At 36.1% G+C, this 14692-nt stretch overlaps 1 protein-coding gene across 2 annotated transcripts in view; it reads left to right on the top strand.

Moving 5' to 3' along the window:
• CDK13 (cyclin dependent kinase 13) overlaps positions 1-14692 on the top strand; it is a 46947-nt gene that overhangs the window by 19576 nt on the left and 12679 nt on the right. For both annotated transcript variants that reach the window (XM_084213917.1, XM_084213916.1), the window contains exons 6-10: positions 6111-6300; positions 8815-8871; positions 11710-11811; positions 11929-12006; positions 14069-14185. In XM_084213917.1, the coding sequence (XP_084070043.1) occupies positions 6111-6300; positions 8815-8871; positions 11710-11811; positions 11929-12006; positions 14069-14185 (544 nt within the window). The remainder of the gene's footprint in view (positions 1-6110; positions 6301-8814; positions 8872-11709; positions 11812-11928; positions 12007-14068; positions 14186-14692) is intronic.

Below are 14692 nucleotides of genomic sequence, written 5' to 3'. Positions count from 1 at the left end.
TGGGGTTTTCTGTTTTTTTTTTTGTTGGATCTCAGTAGTTTAATATACAGTACATTCAGTTTTCTGACAATAATGTAAGTGTTGGCCCCTCTTTACAGCACTTGATTTAAGGATACTTTTTAAGATAGTAATATTGCACTGCAAGCCAGCAATAGCTTGGCTTGTAAACTTTTGTCCTGATATTTTGAGCTGCATTACATGTTTTTAAATGGCACACTCAAAAGTCTGGAAGAGAGAGGATTGCTCATTCCCCATGTTAAAGCCTGTCTCAGTGTTTACAAAAAAAAAAGGAAAAAATTATATCTGTGTTTTATCTTGGCAAGCTTGGACTATAAATTTAAAGACGTGAACAGCTTTGATAGATAGTTTTGGGTGTATTCTTTCTCTACTGTTTGCAAAAGAAGTGTAACACATTGGAGCAGTGTCTTTCATATTTTCTAAGTGCATTTCCCTCCATTAGTGGAAGTCAGCACCTTAGGCAACATAATTGTATAGATTGGGTATATACAAAGCAGAGTGGGTGATACATTGGTCTGTCTTCTGAGTATCAGAAGTTGTTCACTTTGCAATCTTCATTATACATGAGATGTGCTTGATGATAAAGTTGGAGAATGGAATTACTGATTACTCATGAGTAATGTAACATCTTGATTCTCAGGCACAATCCTGATAGATAAAGGATATATGTTGGGTGTGGCCACAAGGAGTATTCATTTTATGTTTCTTTCGTAGGCTTTTCTCACCTACCTATCATTCAGAGGGAGATAGGTGAACACCCAAACTTAATGATGGGAGCTCTTGTGACTCTGAGGTTGTATTCAGTCTTTTGTGTGTTGAGTCACCTTATCAGTTATAAAATGAATTATTGAGAAAATGCTTTCTCAATTTGAGCTGTTGTCAGTTTTGGTATTTTTCCTTTGTGTGTGTATAATTTATATGACTTTGGCATATATCTTTTTACTTTGAGCACTTGAGATGCTTCTTCAGTTCTCAATTGCCTCTAACAGCTGGGAGATGTTTGCAAGTGCTCAACAATCTAGCTATGGGATTGACATGATCTATTTTTACTAAACAAACAGAAGATGCCTGACTTAGCTTTTGTTGCTGTGAATGTAAACACAGTAAGTGTACTGCGTGACATCCCTTCCTGCTTTTGACTGGAATAGGTGTTTTTGCTAACCTGAGGGAGGATGTAGAACTTGAAATGGAGACCAATAATAAAAGATCTGGTTAACATTGCAGCTTAAGGGTTTTGAATTGCCTGTTTATGTATACTTGTTTCCATAATTAATTTTAAGATGTACGTTTACTTCAGATTATATTTTGAATTGATTTGCCGTACAAATCAGCAAACTTTTCAGGCATGAAATTGGTATTTATCCTGACAGTACTATAGTACAGGAGGACACTGACTCTGCAGTATGTTGTAATATGACTGACAGGTTACTTTCTTACCGTAGTGAGCCGTCAAGAAGTACTTATTCCGAAGTCTTGTGGTTTGGAAGGAGTCTGTGACAGCAGTCATGTAGTCAATGTTACATGGTAGCTGGTTTTGTCTGTGTTTCCTAGGAAGTTGAGTAAAAGCAGAGGCGGGAATTTCAGAAACCTCTAATGCTCTACAGCTTGCCTTACTGCTCCTAAAATAGCTAATAGAAACTTACCCCAAATAGTTTTCATGCTAGAGCGAAGTTATCAGGAATAGTGTGACTGCTTGAGTGGTGCTTCCTATTTGTGTGTGCTGTACTGGGCTTTGGTCTGGAATAAGTGCAGATCTAATTGTGTGGCTTTTCAACTTGTTCCATGTCAAAATGAGAAAAATCTCTAATTGTTAATCAAAGATTTTTGTTTGTCTGCTTTAAGGTTTTGGCTTAGTTGTTTAGGGGTTTTTCCTTATTTCCCTGTATTACGTGATAAAACAAGGAGACTATTTAGTCCCAGGGCTTGTATCCCTGTTTCAGAACATATGTGGAGTTCCTGCAAGAGGAAAATGCAGTCGAACTTGAAAGGGAAGAATAACACTGTCATTAAATAGAAACTTAATATTGGGTGAAAATGTAAAAAAGTAGGATAGCAGCAATGTTTTCTTAAGGGATTAATTTGCCAGCTATGGCTATATTTGTTGTTCTGGCAATCAGAAAATAGATTAATAATACCTAAGTTGAACAAAAAGACAATTGTCTATTGAAAGAACTTTAAGGAATGTAAATGTAAGGAACTTTAAGGAATTGGTGGGCAATTTCTTCTTTAGTTTTCAGGTTGTGGTTGATAAAATACTGTATAAAACTCTTGGAATAATATATCATGAGTACTGGAAGAGAAATGCTAAGGAAATAAAAGAGTAAATGTAATCTAATTATACTTAATCAACAGTAAGAATAATCTATGTATTGCATAGAAGTTGTTGGAGGAGGCTTAGTAGCAAAATTAAAATCTGGTGGAGTTTCATTTTGAAAACTGAGTACAGAACAAATATTGAAAATGTATTTCACAACTCAGCATTGTTCGTACTATGCACTGACCTAGGCAGAGATACTGGAGGTTCTTTAAAGCATTTCTGTATTTCAAGATACTATTGTAATGCATTTATACTAGAATTGAATTTAAATTTGCATGTAATAAGGCCTTTCTGGTCTCCTGGGTTCTCAGATCTCTATTTAATCAGATATTTTGAGAAACACAGAACACCTTTCCTCTGAATTACATTTGGAAAATACTTGTTTAAAACCCATAATCTATGGAGGCTTTTGGATTATTCTCCCCTGCACCACCACCCTTCCCTTCCAGTTTGAAACACTTGTATCTTTGGAAACAAATGGTGTCCTGTTTTGTTGGATCTGTGTGATTTGAAGACGCTCCAAACAAATCCAGAGCCTGCCTGTGTCACAAAAATGCAAAGCATGTTTTGTTAGTATTTTTTGGCCTCTCAGAAAATTCACTGTTTGTTGCAGATCATTAGTGTCGTGTTTTGTTATCTCTCTTATATGCAAACCTTTACTGCATTATACCCAAGCTCATTTTGTGTTAAGAAAGTGCTTTTGTTAGAGCTCCATGAACTGAAACATATGACCAAGAGGAGGAGATGTGTGAATCCTTTAATTAGTCTAAATTGATATCTCGCTTGCTGAACCCCATCAGTCTTAACTGACAAAATGGTCAGAAAGGTTCATTTTTCTAAGGGCAGTCAAAAGGAGTAAGTTGAGGATTATTTCCATCCATGTGAATCCTCCTTTATTTATTGTGTACTTCCTTGATAGATTCAGCTGCTTTCTCCTATCCCATATTCAGAAATAGGCAGTGTTCCTACTGTTCAGCTGTTCCAGCTGCTGCCCTGTCAACATGTAGTGATGTTAGGATTTCTGACTATCTCAGTAGTTGAAGGAGAGTTTAGATGAACTTCATGGTGTTAGTGAAAGAAGTGGGCCGCCCAGGACACAACCCTTCTGTTAGTGCTTGTTGCAGCATGTGGAAATGTACTAGGCTTTCTCCCACCCCGAAGGCAGGAAGTGTATGTCTTTAACACAACAGCAATGAGATGAGGAACTTTAAAGTCAAGTAAATAATTCTGAGTTCATTTGAATTGCATGCACTTTAGTGTGAGAGTGCTTTAGGTGTTTTTATGGCACTACTTCCGAAAATGAGAACGGGGCAAAGCTAGCATCAAGCAAAACATCATTTCAAAATGTAACCTCCAAGTTACAAAATATTTTGCCGTCATAAAAGAAGTAACTATTATTTTTTCTGCTATGTTTTCCTTTTTTGAGAAATGGATATTTGTGTGGTATTTGTTTTGATAGAACTAAAGTATGCTGTGAACTTGAACTCAGACTAAGCTGTAGTAAGCACACTTCTGCCTGTGCATAGTTCATTTGTGATGTCTTCCATGACCATTTCCTTCTTCCTGAATGACTAGCTGCTTTCTCTTTTATGGAGGATCAAATCCCCCAGTGTGATGAAAAGCAATGAAAATCTGAAATTATTGGCTGGAATAACGTAAGGATTTTGTTGGCAGAAACTACAGATCTCTGTCAGAAAAGGGCACCATGTTTGTCTAGGAATAAATTAACAGGAGTTCCACTTCAGTTTGCTTGATGGCTTGAGTAATACTGAAAATCAGGCTTGAATGGTAAGATTGCCAATGTTAATAGGTTAATTTTCATATTTTTTCATACTAAATGAAGATTTTACCGTTTTTTTAAAACAAATTTTGATAACGTGTAGTTAGGAAATAGGCAAGAATGTGCAAGTGTAATGAATATGTACATTTGCTCTTGATCTCATAAGGAAGGAATATGTAGCATTTATTGTGTTTTAGTGTGTGTTTTCTAATAAGAGCTGCAGAGAATGTAAATAATCAGGTGTAACCTCCCACGTACTACTCTACTTTGTTTATGAATCTTCTCTATTGTTGTCAGCTGTCCTTCTTGCATGGGGGTACTAATTGTGGTTGCTGGTTATAGTGCATAAATAGCAGTGAAAAAATCCTGGGAATTAGTGACAGAGCAGGAAATTGCTCAAGGCATGGATCCTGCTTTGCATGTAAACACGAGGTCTCTATTCAGCTGTTCTCACTAAACAGTTCTGCAGTCAATCTTTCTCCTTGTCATATACACACATGCAGCCAGCTGCCATGACAGAGTTAACTTTCTCTTGTTCTCCAGAGCAGGAACGTACCAAGATTCAGTGGTGTTCATTCAGTTTTGTTGAGCTGACATCCTCTGAAGGGCATGTCTAGGTTTTTCTTACACTGCAGTACTAATATCAGGTGTTTTGTTTTGAGGCATTTAAAAATATGTTACGGCTCATACTTCAGTCATCGTTGAAGTAGATCTAACAGCAGATTGCCAGCTATCTAATTTGAAAACACCAAGATTAGGAGCCTCTGTGCTTTTCCCTGTTAAACTGGTGAACTGGATTGGTGAGCTCACTTATGCAATGGCCTGTATGGTAATCATTGTTACAGGTTTAACACTTAGTTTTTCAGTAATCTTCTTCCTGAATAGCAGATGGACCTAGCATTCTTTTTTCCCTTTTCAGCTACTAAACAAGAAAAGGAGTCAGTTCATTAGAATGTGGCTGTGTATGTGTACAGCTTCTATCAAGCTGACTTCTCATTATTGCTCCAAGACTTTCACTAGTTCTTGAGTTTAAACTTTTTTAGGAACAAGAGCGTATAATGAGTTCTTGTTGGATAGAAACTATTTGTAGTGGAAGACTTATTTAAGGAGGTTTTGGAAATGCAAGGTAGACAGACCCTCTTGAATGTGGTTTCTGTGTTGCTTACTTCATTCTGCAGGGGCTGCACTGTTCTGTGTGTCCCAGGGTGAATGAAGTACTGAAATGTAGATTGTACTGGGAATGGTTGTATTGGAGATTCGTAATTGCTACTTCTGAGTCACTCAACACTTTTACTCTTGAAGAGTGCTTATAAATATCAAAGAGCCTTGGCTTTAATGGCTTTAGTGGTAGAATTGTACTGGCCAATGTGAGATAAGACCAGATTGTCTTGAGCTTGAATGTATGCATGTGGCAACTTAAAATACAAAGTCTGTCTTTGCAGAACTGCTGTTACTAGGTTAGTTCTGCTTTCTCATGTTATCCTGTCTCATAGGTATTTTTAGTTTGAGAAGGGCCAGCTTATTTCTGACCCAGTTGCACAGAAATCTTTGAAAAAATTAATCACTGAGTCATGACAGATGAAAAGTAATGCACAATAATGCTTGTACATGTTTTATTTCTAGATTTCTTCTCCAAACTTTACATAGGTTATATTAACACAGTTAATTTTTCTTGAAATAAAATGGATGGAGATTGAGAGCTATAGGGAGAGAGCACATGTTCATCTAGACTAAAGCACCATGTGGTAACATTATTTTTCTTTTCACAAACATTTGACTAGTATAACTGTTTATATTGAACAGCAATTCATTAATACTTTTTACTGTACTATATTTCATTGGATATGAGATACAGCTATAAATACTGCAGAAAATCTAAGTAGTTGTATGAAAAATGATTCTGATTTTAAAAAGTAGGCAACAGCAATGCTCTGGACTGCTGTTAAATCACTTTTTCTGTATGTTTCTCCTACCCTTTCCCTGTTTTTTTTGTAGGTGCATTTTACCTGGTATTTGAATACATGGACCATGACTTGATGGGACTGCTGGAATCTGGTTTGGTTCATTTTAATGAAAATCATATTAAATCTTTTATGAGGCAGCTTATGGAGGGCTTGGCCTATTGCCACAAGAAGAACTTTTTGCACAGAGATATCAAATGTTCAAATATTCTACTAAATAATAGGTATGGATATTACTTAAAAATACGTAACAAAAATTGTATACTAACAACATCTTTAAATCATTATTTCAGTCTTCACAGTTCACCTGATTGGGAGTCGTTAGCAAAATTTATTTTGTAAATTGCCTTGTTTCTTTAAAATAAGTTGCAAAATACTAATCCAGCAGTGTTCCTGCTTAACACCGGAGCTTGCAGCTGTGTATTAAACTTAATCTGTGTTAAAAAAGATTAAATTTTAATCCTGATAAGTCAGAGTACAGGGGGAAAATTATCTGAGTTTAAATATATTAAAACAGAATTGTAGGATATAAGTGTTTGAAGTGTATTCTTTCTGCCATCTCATTTCAAGATGGCAGTGGGGCTAGGCTGGTTCTTCATGACAGTTCTGAGATCCTCATCATCATCAGTCAGGGTAATGCTTTAAAGGAGTATTTGATTAGGCATGTTCAAACATGCCTTAGCTCGCAGTTATTGCTATCGTCAAAGGGGGAGAATAATTTGTTTCTTACTACTTTAACACATGGTAATTACAAATCATATTAGTAAGTGTGGTGTTTTCAGTGTGCAGCAGCAACAAATAAGAAGCCAGTGTGAGGATAGTGGATGACTTCATTACCAACTGTTTTTCATCATAACCTGGAGTACTAAATCCAGGAAGCAACATAAGGAGCAAGGTTTATAATGGCAAAAAAGGGTATAGTTAATTAAAAAGAGTAGGTAGTCAGCTTCTGGGGTTTGTTGTCACAGGAAGTTTTCTGGGTAGTGTCAGGAGTCTCAAGAAAAGATGAGGTGCATTCAAGGATAGGATCATTAACACATGCTGATGGGAATGGACAGGGATCTCTGTTTTAGCATCCTTAACACAGTGATGGTGGGTAGTGGTTAAGTATGAGGAAGATGAGCCCCAAAGGGAATGGGTTCACATGTTCTTCCTAAAAATCTACTGCTGCTGTTGGAGATTAAATACTGGAGATTAAATCAAGGGTCTATTTTGATATGCCTAGTTTTCTCCCAGCTTTCTCCAAATTAAATTTGTTATTTCTTCCTCCTTTTTCCCTTACAGTGAACTAACACTTGACTGCTTTCAACTCTGTATCCTACTGCAGCCTTGTGATAGGCAGATTATGATACAGATTCTTAAACAGATGTACACATTCCTCCCCATTACTCACTGTGCCCACACACCTAATCCTATTACCTGCTGATCTGCAGGGTTAGTGTTTCTGTGTGCACCTTTGGGAACTCATAAGCTGGATGTAACCTGTAAGTGGAGAAGACTGCCTTATGGTAGAGGAGGAACTTGTTATTTTACTGTGCTCTCCAATCCAGGTTGCAGAGTTGGGCTTTACCCCCTTAGAACAGTGTCTGAGCATCCTTAGGTTTTTCCACCAGCAGCAGAAAAATGTGATAGTATATCTGAATGATTTTTTAAGCCAGTGTTTCAAAGAATCCTATTACTAGTTACAGCCTGAAGCCAAGCATGTGAATTATGTATTTTTTACATAGGCAACTTCAATGAATTTTTGAGCAAATACAAATAATCTTCTACAAATACATTCTTGAAAATAAACATGTAAATTTGAGGGGAACATTTTGTGTTTATGGGTGTTTTCCAAAAAATTAGAGTAAAGGTCTGAGGAGGAAAGTGGATGGAAACTATAACCTGTATATGGTATCATCACAGAATGGTCACATACATGCTGTTACCACAAAATCATCATACTAGCAGCAAATCTTGCCATAATTTGATAAAATAGCATGTATTTGAAAGTGATGGGAGTTAGTAAAGTTTATCAGTACAGAAAACGAAAACCACATATAACAGTCCAACATTCATTTAGTGTATTAGAGAAGCTTGCAAATAGCTTTCTGTTTGAATCATCCAGACTTATCAAGAAGTGGGAGTTTCTGGTCATATAGCAGTGTCTTTTAGCTGTGGGAACTGCCAGGCAGGAGCTCTGTATCTTCTACTCTTCTCCTCATATGTGGAAAAAATCAGGAATGGGTTAGGGGTTATGTCATTTAGTTGGTTGCTGACAAAAATAGAAGCCCTTATCTGGTCAGTCACCCTGATGTAAAGGCTCTATTTAAAATGTACAAGCACAGAACAGGACTTTGATGGCTTCCTAGAAGGAAGCATGACGGCTGATAATAGTATGCTGTGCAAGTGCTCATGCTAGCGGTAAGGCCTGAGAAAATAGCAGTTTCTTCCCTCAGTTTTTTCCTGCAGAGTTACTGACTGCAATATTTTATGGTATAGACTTAAATTTTTACTATCATCCAATAATGTAAATGCCATTTGATAAGCATACTCAATTTTGCTTACTTGTCTTTGCTATTCAGTGAGTTAGCATACTGCTTACTGAAGAGATGCAGAGATAGCAGAGCATTGCCTCTTCATTAATGTGGTTTGGTGAAGATCAGTCACAGCTGTTTCAGTGTTAAACTTTACCTGATTTTGGGGGAAGAAAGCATAACAGGATAAACCACTAAATAATTCTTTGCTTTTTCCACCAGAGGGCAGATAAAGCTCGCCGATTTTGGGCTTGCTCGGCTGTACAACTCAGAAGAAAGGTAAGATACAATTGCGCTGTGAAAAAGCATTCAGAAGTTTAATCTTTTTGTGTAACTGGTATGAGGGACAGAAGACTCCTTTATTTAGAGGAAATATTACTGCACTGTAATACAAGTAGTTGCTTAGGAAAGTGAAAGAAATACATGTTATCTTACACAGCATAAAACCACAAAAGTCTCTTTGTGGGAGTGTATTGCTTTTCCAGGTGTTCTGGATAAATAATGGTAGAGACTGGCCATATGTTTATTGGAAATTAGCTTACAGTCCTAAGTTTCTGGTCCTGTAAACCTGAGGTATATTTCTTCTACCAAAGATGTTATTTAGGGAAAGTTTGGTTTTGGTGTTTTGTTTTGGTTTTGTGGGTTTTTTTTTTTTTTTTGGTTTTTTGGGTTTTTTTGGGGTTTTTTTTTTGTGTTTTTTTTTTTTTGGTTTGTTTGTTTTGTTTTGTTTTGTTTTTTTTTTTCCTGGCACAAAGTATCATACAGCTCCTATTCAATAAGCATTACTTTTGTGAAAGATTTGACTTTACATTTCAAGAGGTTCATTGTACTCTTTAGGCAGTCAGTGCTGTTGAATCTGCTGGAAACAGAGATACAAGTTTAAATAAAAGTTATTCTGAAACTTCTTGTGACTTGTGCTTCTGTTGTTCTTGGCTTCATTATGCTCATACTCCAGGAAACAGGTGCACAGTTTTTTATGATTAAGAACTTTAGTATTTACTTTGTAATGTAGTATTTGTCATGTGGAACTGACTTTTCAAAATCCAGGCTGAATGTTCACTACAGTAATATGTCCATGAGGTGGTTGGATACAGAGATGGTTGGATGCCTGACCTTTCTTCGATTTCTGCATGTCTAATTTGAGAAATAATATCCATAATGTTAGCTTTATGGGTTTATTGTTTTCTGAACAGCTCTTATGTGGTTGATAAATGTGTTAGCATTAGTTTCACTTAGCTGTTGTCTCAGAACTCTTATTTCAGGAAAATATGCTTAAGTACATTTATGAAAACTGTTGAGTGTAATAGCAAAGTGAAATAATCTTAAGCATCTGCTAGCTAATTATTTTTTTGTTTGGATGTACTTAATAATAAAAGGATGTTATCTTACCTTTTTGTTATAACATGCATCAGACTGGCCTAATGGGGTTTTTTCCTCTAGTTTACCATGTTTTGCTTGAGTCTTTTTAATGTCTGTTTTTAAATTAATTTAAATTTTCTTTGTAAAACTCACTGTTCATTAAGGATTAAAGGTTCAGTGTCCTTATAATGCCAACAACCCATTTTACTGTACATGAAACAGCAACGTTATTATGCCATTATGCATAAATGACACCAAGATTAAGATTTAATTAAGTTAGCTAATAGAATTGCTCATTGAACATGGGAGAATAATTAGAATCTCAGTAGATTTTTGGCAATTCTTTTGTCATTCGTTTTCCTTCTGACCTGCAATAACAGATATAATTAATGTAAGTCAACAAGTGTTGCTTGTTGACATACATTTTTATGCTTTTAATTCATGTACTTTTCATTTGGTTTACTGTTGGTTAGAATTTAATACTATTTGAAAGGGTACAGAACTTAGTAGGGGCGTAATGGGAGGAAATAAAAATTTAAGTAAATTCCCTTTTGGTTGTTGTAGTTGGGCTCCTTTAAATGTTATTCTGCTAGATTTAACATGTTTGGAGTAGGAGGTATGACAGATTGCATGACAAGATAAGTGTTCAAATAAAAACCACCATATACTAATGCATATGAGCAATGTATCTGTAGAGATAGTCCATACCATGTAAACATTTCATAGGGAATGTTTGCTTCAGAGATAAATATGATAAATGATGGAATTGTTTCCGAAAATGTGCTATCTTTTAAAAAGGAATTGGAGTTATGTGCCTTAATGAAAGAAGGACTCAGATGATTTTACAGAAGTGATACCTGTACTACTGAGAATGCTATAAGAGCTTGTTAGGCTTCATTCTATGGTTGTTCACACTTATTGTTACTCTGTCTGTTTGGAGTTATCTTGTGTTAGTAACTGAAAAAAAAGTTTGACCTAGTGAAAAACTGAAGAAAACTGAAAGAATTCTGGAATCACTTTTAAAGCACCCTGGTTGACACAAAACCAAAATCAAACATCTCTTTTCTGCTTTCTATTTTGAACTGTTGATGCTGTAGTTTAGCCTGTGCACAAAAAAAAAAAATAAAATGTGCCTGCATCAGTAGAAATCTTTGCTTTAGTGGGAGGATGGAAAGGGTTAGTCACAGTGACCAGAATTTCTGGTTAGAGCTGTGGAGAATTAAAAATATTGTGAAATATAGGAAGATACTAGAAGCATTCCAGGCTTTGGAATCAAAATTGGTGAATGATGCAGTTCTAGAAAAAGGTTTTTATCTCTTTTGCTCATACTTAAGGAAGGAAAAGGGATTTTTCCTTCTTTTGAAAGTGCTTGTAGAGGTCCTATATTTAGTTTGGTAATAGCCAATAGGTGCATGGAAGTTACTGGTTTTATCTAAGTCAGTTGTGCTCCTGAAATGACTAGCAATGTAATAAATATACATTATTGCTTTCTGAATAATAATGGAGGTACACTATTCACATAGCATCAAGATGGCTGTGTGATTTTTATTTATATCCACAATCTGACTGTTTGTAGCCTTCATCAGATGATTGTGTTTGCTTTTGTGCAGTTACAGCTTTGCAGGACTAAAATTAAAGAGAGTGGAAGGTTGTCCTGTTCTTGAACAGCATCACAGAAGTAAAGCCTTGATGGTATCATTTTTTTAGAAGTGTCATCGTATTAAAATGATAGTTCTCTATTTTTCCTCCTTCCAACAGCCGACCATATACCAACAAAGTTATTACATTATGGTATCGGCCTCCTGAACTACTCCTTGGGGAAGAAAGATACACACCAGCTATTGATGTCTGGAGCTGTGGGTAAGAGTTTGGATAGAAGCTTAGCAAGGATAAAAACAAGCCAGAAATAAATTCTAAAGTTTCTATCATTCCGTACTGAAAGCCATAATGATGGAATTTTGCAAAACTGTTTTACAGCTGTATCCTGGGTGAACTTTTTACAAAAAAGCCAATATTTCAAGCAAATCAAGAACTTGCTCAACTGGAACTCATAAGGTAACTAGCAAGCACTGCTACATAGATGCCTTATAAACTGACAGGTTTCTTTTCTTAGTGTTAAAATGTGAGATAATGCACTGCAAATATTTGCAAGTGGTTCAGTTACTGCCCTGAGTGAGATGTTAGAGGTTTTGAGGGGCATTTAACACAAGTGACTTTGGCACAGATTAGCAATGTGCCGTTGACGAGTAAGAAGATGGGTTTTTGTAGAGTAGCTGGAGTTGCCTATTACTGGAATTGTAAAGAGAGAGTAATCAAAATGCCTGTAATTTTTAAGATGATGTTGCAACTTACTTGCAGCATATCAGAATGAGGATGTGGACAGTAGTAAGGACAAGTGGGCTTTAGGAGGAACAGGTTTTTGGCATGCTCCTGGCCATGAGTTCTTGTTTCAAGCCTACCATGTACACACCTTAGCTTTATTACTTTTGTGGGAATGTTTCTGTTCCTTTACAAACTGCCAGACATTTCATGGAGATAAAAATACTGTTTCTTTCCGTGTTCTCAATAAATCATACAATGATAAGTATTTAATTTAGTCGAACCAGAACATCTTTTTCTTTCCCTTTATTCAGCAAGCAAAATCTGCTTTTGACTCTGCTATCATAATTGACATTATAAATGAGGAGAGGTGCTCTTCCTAGAAACAAGGGTAAAAGGGGGTGAGTTCTACAGAACTTACAGAAAGTGAACAGTAAATGGTCAAATTAATTTACTAAAAAATATTACAAAGTTATATACTGAGATGTTTTTCAAAACAGATTGAACAGGAGCATGCTTCTGTGTAATGTGTTATTAGCTGGCCTGAATAAATGAAGGTTTTAGGTGGTGCAGAGCAGATCAGTGGTTGTTTGTGGCATAAGAAGAATTAAACTTATGAGTTGGGGAATTTTTGGTTTTGAGCACTAGATGGCATTGAAGCACGTGAGAATGAGTAATTTAAAGTGTTTTACCTCTGGTACAAAACTAAAACTTTGTGATGTCCTTCTGCTGGAAGCTTCTGTTTGAAGCTCATTTCTTGCCTTCACTGATGCTATGCATTTTTTGCTTTTTGAACATCATATATCAGTTTTATGAATATATCTGCTGTGATCATGTTGCAGCCAAAAATTCTACATTTATCTTTTCAAAATTTATCAAAGATAGAGCTGAAGTCCATTCTGATAGTAAGAGATTAATTTTTTTTATTCTCCCTCCTGAAAATTCCGTACCTCAACCAGTGTAAAGTCAGATTGACTGGCATAGCACCTGGGGCATAAATCATTAGGTCTCTTACACTAACCATTTAAATCTTATGAAAAGGAGGGCTGTAGGAACTGGGAAATGTATTTGCAAAATGTCATTTTATGACTGACTGCATGATAATTTGAAACCTTGCATATATGGAAATACCATAATAGTTCTTTTGCGCAGAAGCGTAGTGTTGATCAACTTGTACTTAGCTTTTGGAAAAAAGGATGAGGATGGAATGTGAGGCATAAGAGTATTGGCAACTCCATTTCTGGAGGTAGATGAGGCTTGAGACAGAAAACTCATAACTGAAGTAAAAAATACAGAGGTTTTCTCTGTATAGTGGTTTATGCCTTTAGTACTTACTGGATTGTTTGGGGTTTTTTCCTTATGTCTTCAGCATTAAATAAAATCTCAGTGAAAACTGCTTTTTCATCTATTTGGTATATCTTTCTTCAGTGGCATTGGGAGCTAAGGACATAAAAGTTACTCTAAATGTGGGCTATCCAGTTTTCTAGTCAGATACCTGGAGAACTCTTCAGATGTAGTTGGTTACATTTTTGAAAACATTGGTGTAGAGGATGTTTGGGCTGGACTGAGACAGAAACAGTAAGTTTAGTCTGTGTGGGATGATCACCCTTTGTAGACAATTCACCATTATTTAATGGTGTTGGGCATTCGACAGCATAGAAATTTTAGCTAAAAATAACCTGAACATGAAAATTGAAAATTATTTTTGTTTTCGTTGTCCTTGCAAGAATAAAAATGACAGCTGTGCTCATTTGTGGTTTTGGATCTCATACCCTTTTTTCCCTTCTTTTTGGTACAGCCGAATTTGCGGAAGTCCTTGTCCAGCAGTGTGGCCTGATGTTATAAAATTAGCTTACTTCAACACAATGAAACCAAAGAAGCAGTATCGTCGAAAATTGAGAGAAGAGTTTGCTTTGTAAGGATGAAGAATTAGTTTAGTGAACTATAATAGCATTAAGTTTTCCCAGAGACTTTATGAACTTCAGTATTTTCCGGAGAACAAGCATAGATCAAATGTAAAGAAAAGTGGCTTTAGGTTCTTGTCCTTCCCATGATACCCACAGAGCTTGTATTAACCCTTATTTAATAGGAGCATCAAGAAGAGGAAAGAAGGCCCTAAAGTTTCAGCCACCTGTCAGCTTTCACCTAAGGAAACATTTGAACATTTGTTGGGTACACCTGTTTGTTGCCTTGTCCAAAAAACAGCTCAGATTACTTGTTTTTTATTGGTAAAACTGGCTACAGCTTAATATGTAGTCTGGTTAACATTAGTCTTTTGTGTCATAAACTCATTCAACACAGAGGAGTTACCTGAACCATGTGTTCTAAAGTACTACCACTGGACTAGTTTTGTGCATATATCACAAGTGAAAGGTATGGAAAACAGCTATTAGCTTATTTTAAGGGGGTTGTTCCCCTCCTT

Source organism: Fringilla coelebs, assembly GCF_963513975.1.
Source record: "Fringilla coelebs genome assembly, chromosome: 1".
Classification (NCBI taxonomy): domain Eukaryota; kingdom Metazoa; phylum Chordata; class Aves; order Passeriformes; family Fringillidae; genus Fringilla; species Fringilla coelebs.
The sequence above is the reverse complement of the archived record's forward strand: the minus strand, read 5'-3'. Positions and strand labels throughout refer to the sequence as shown.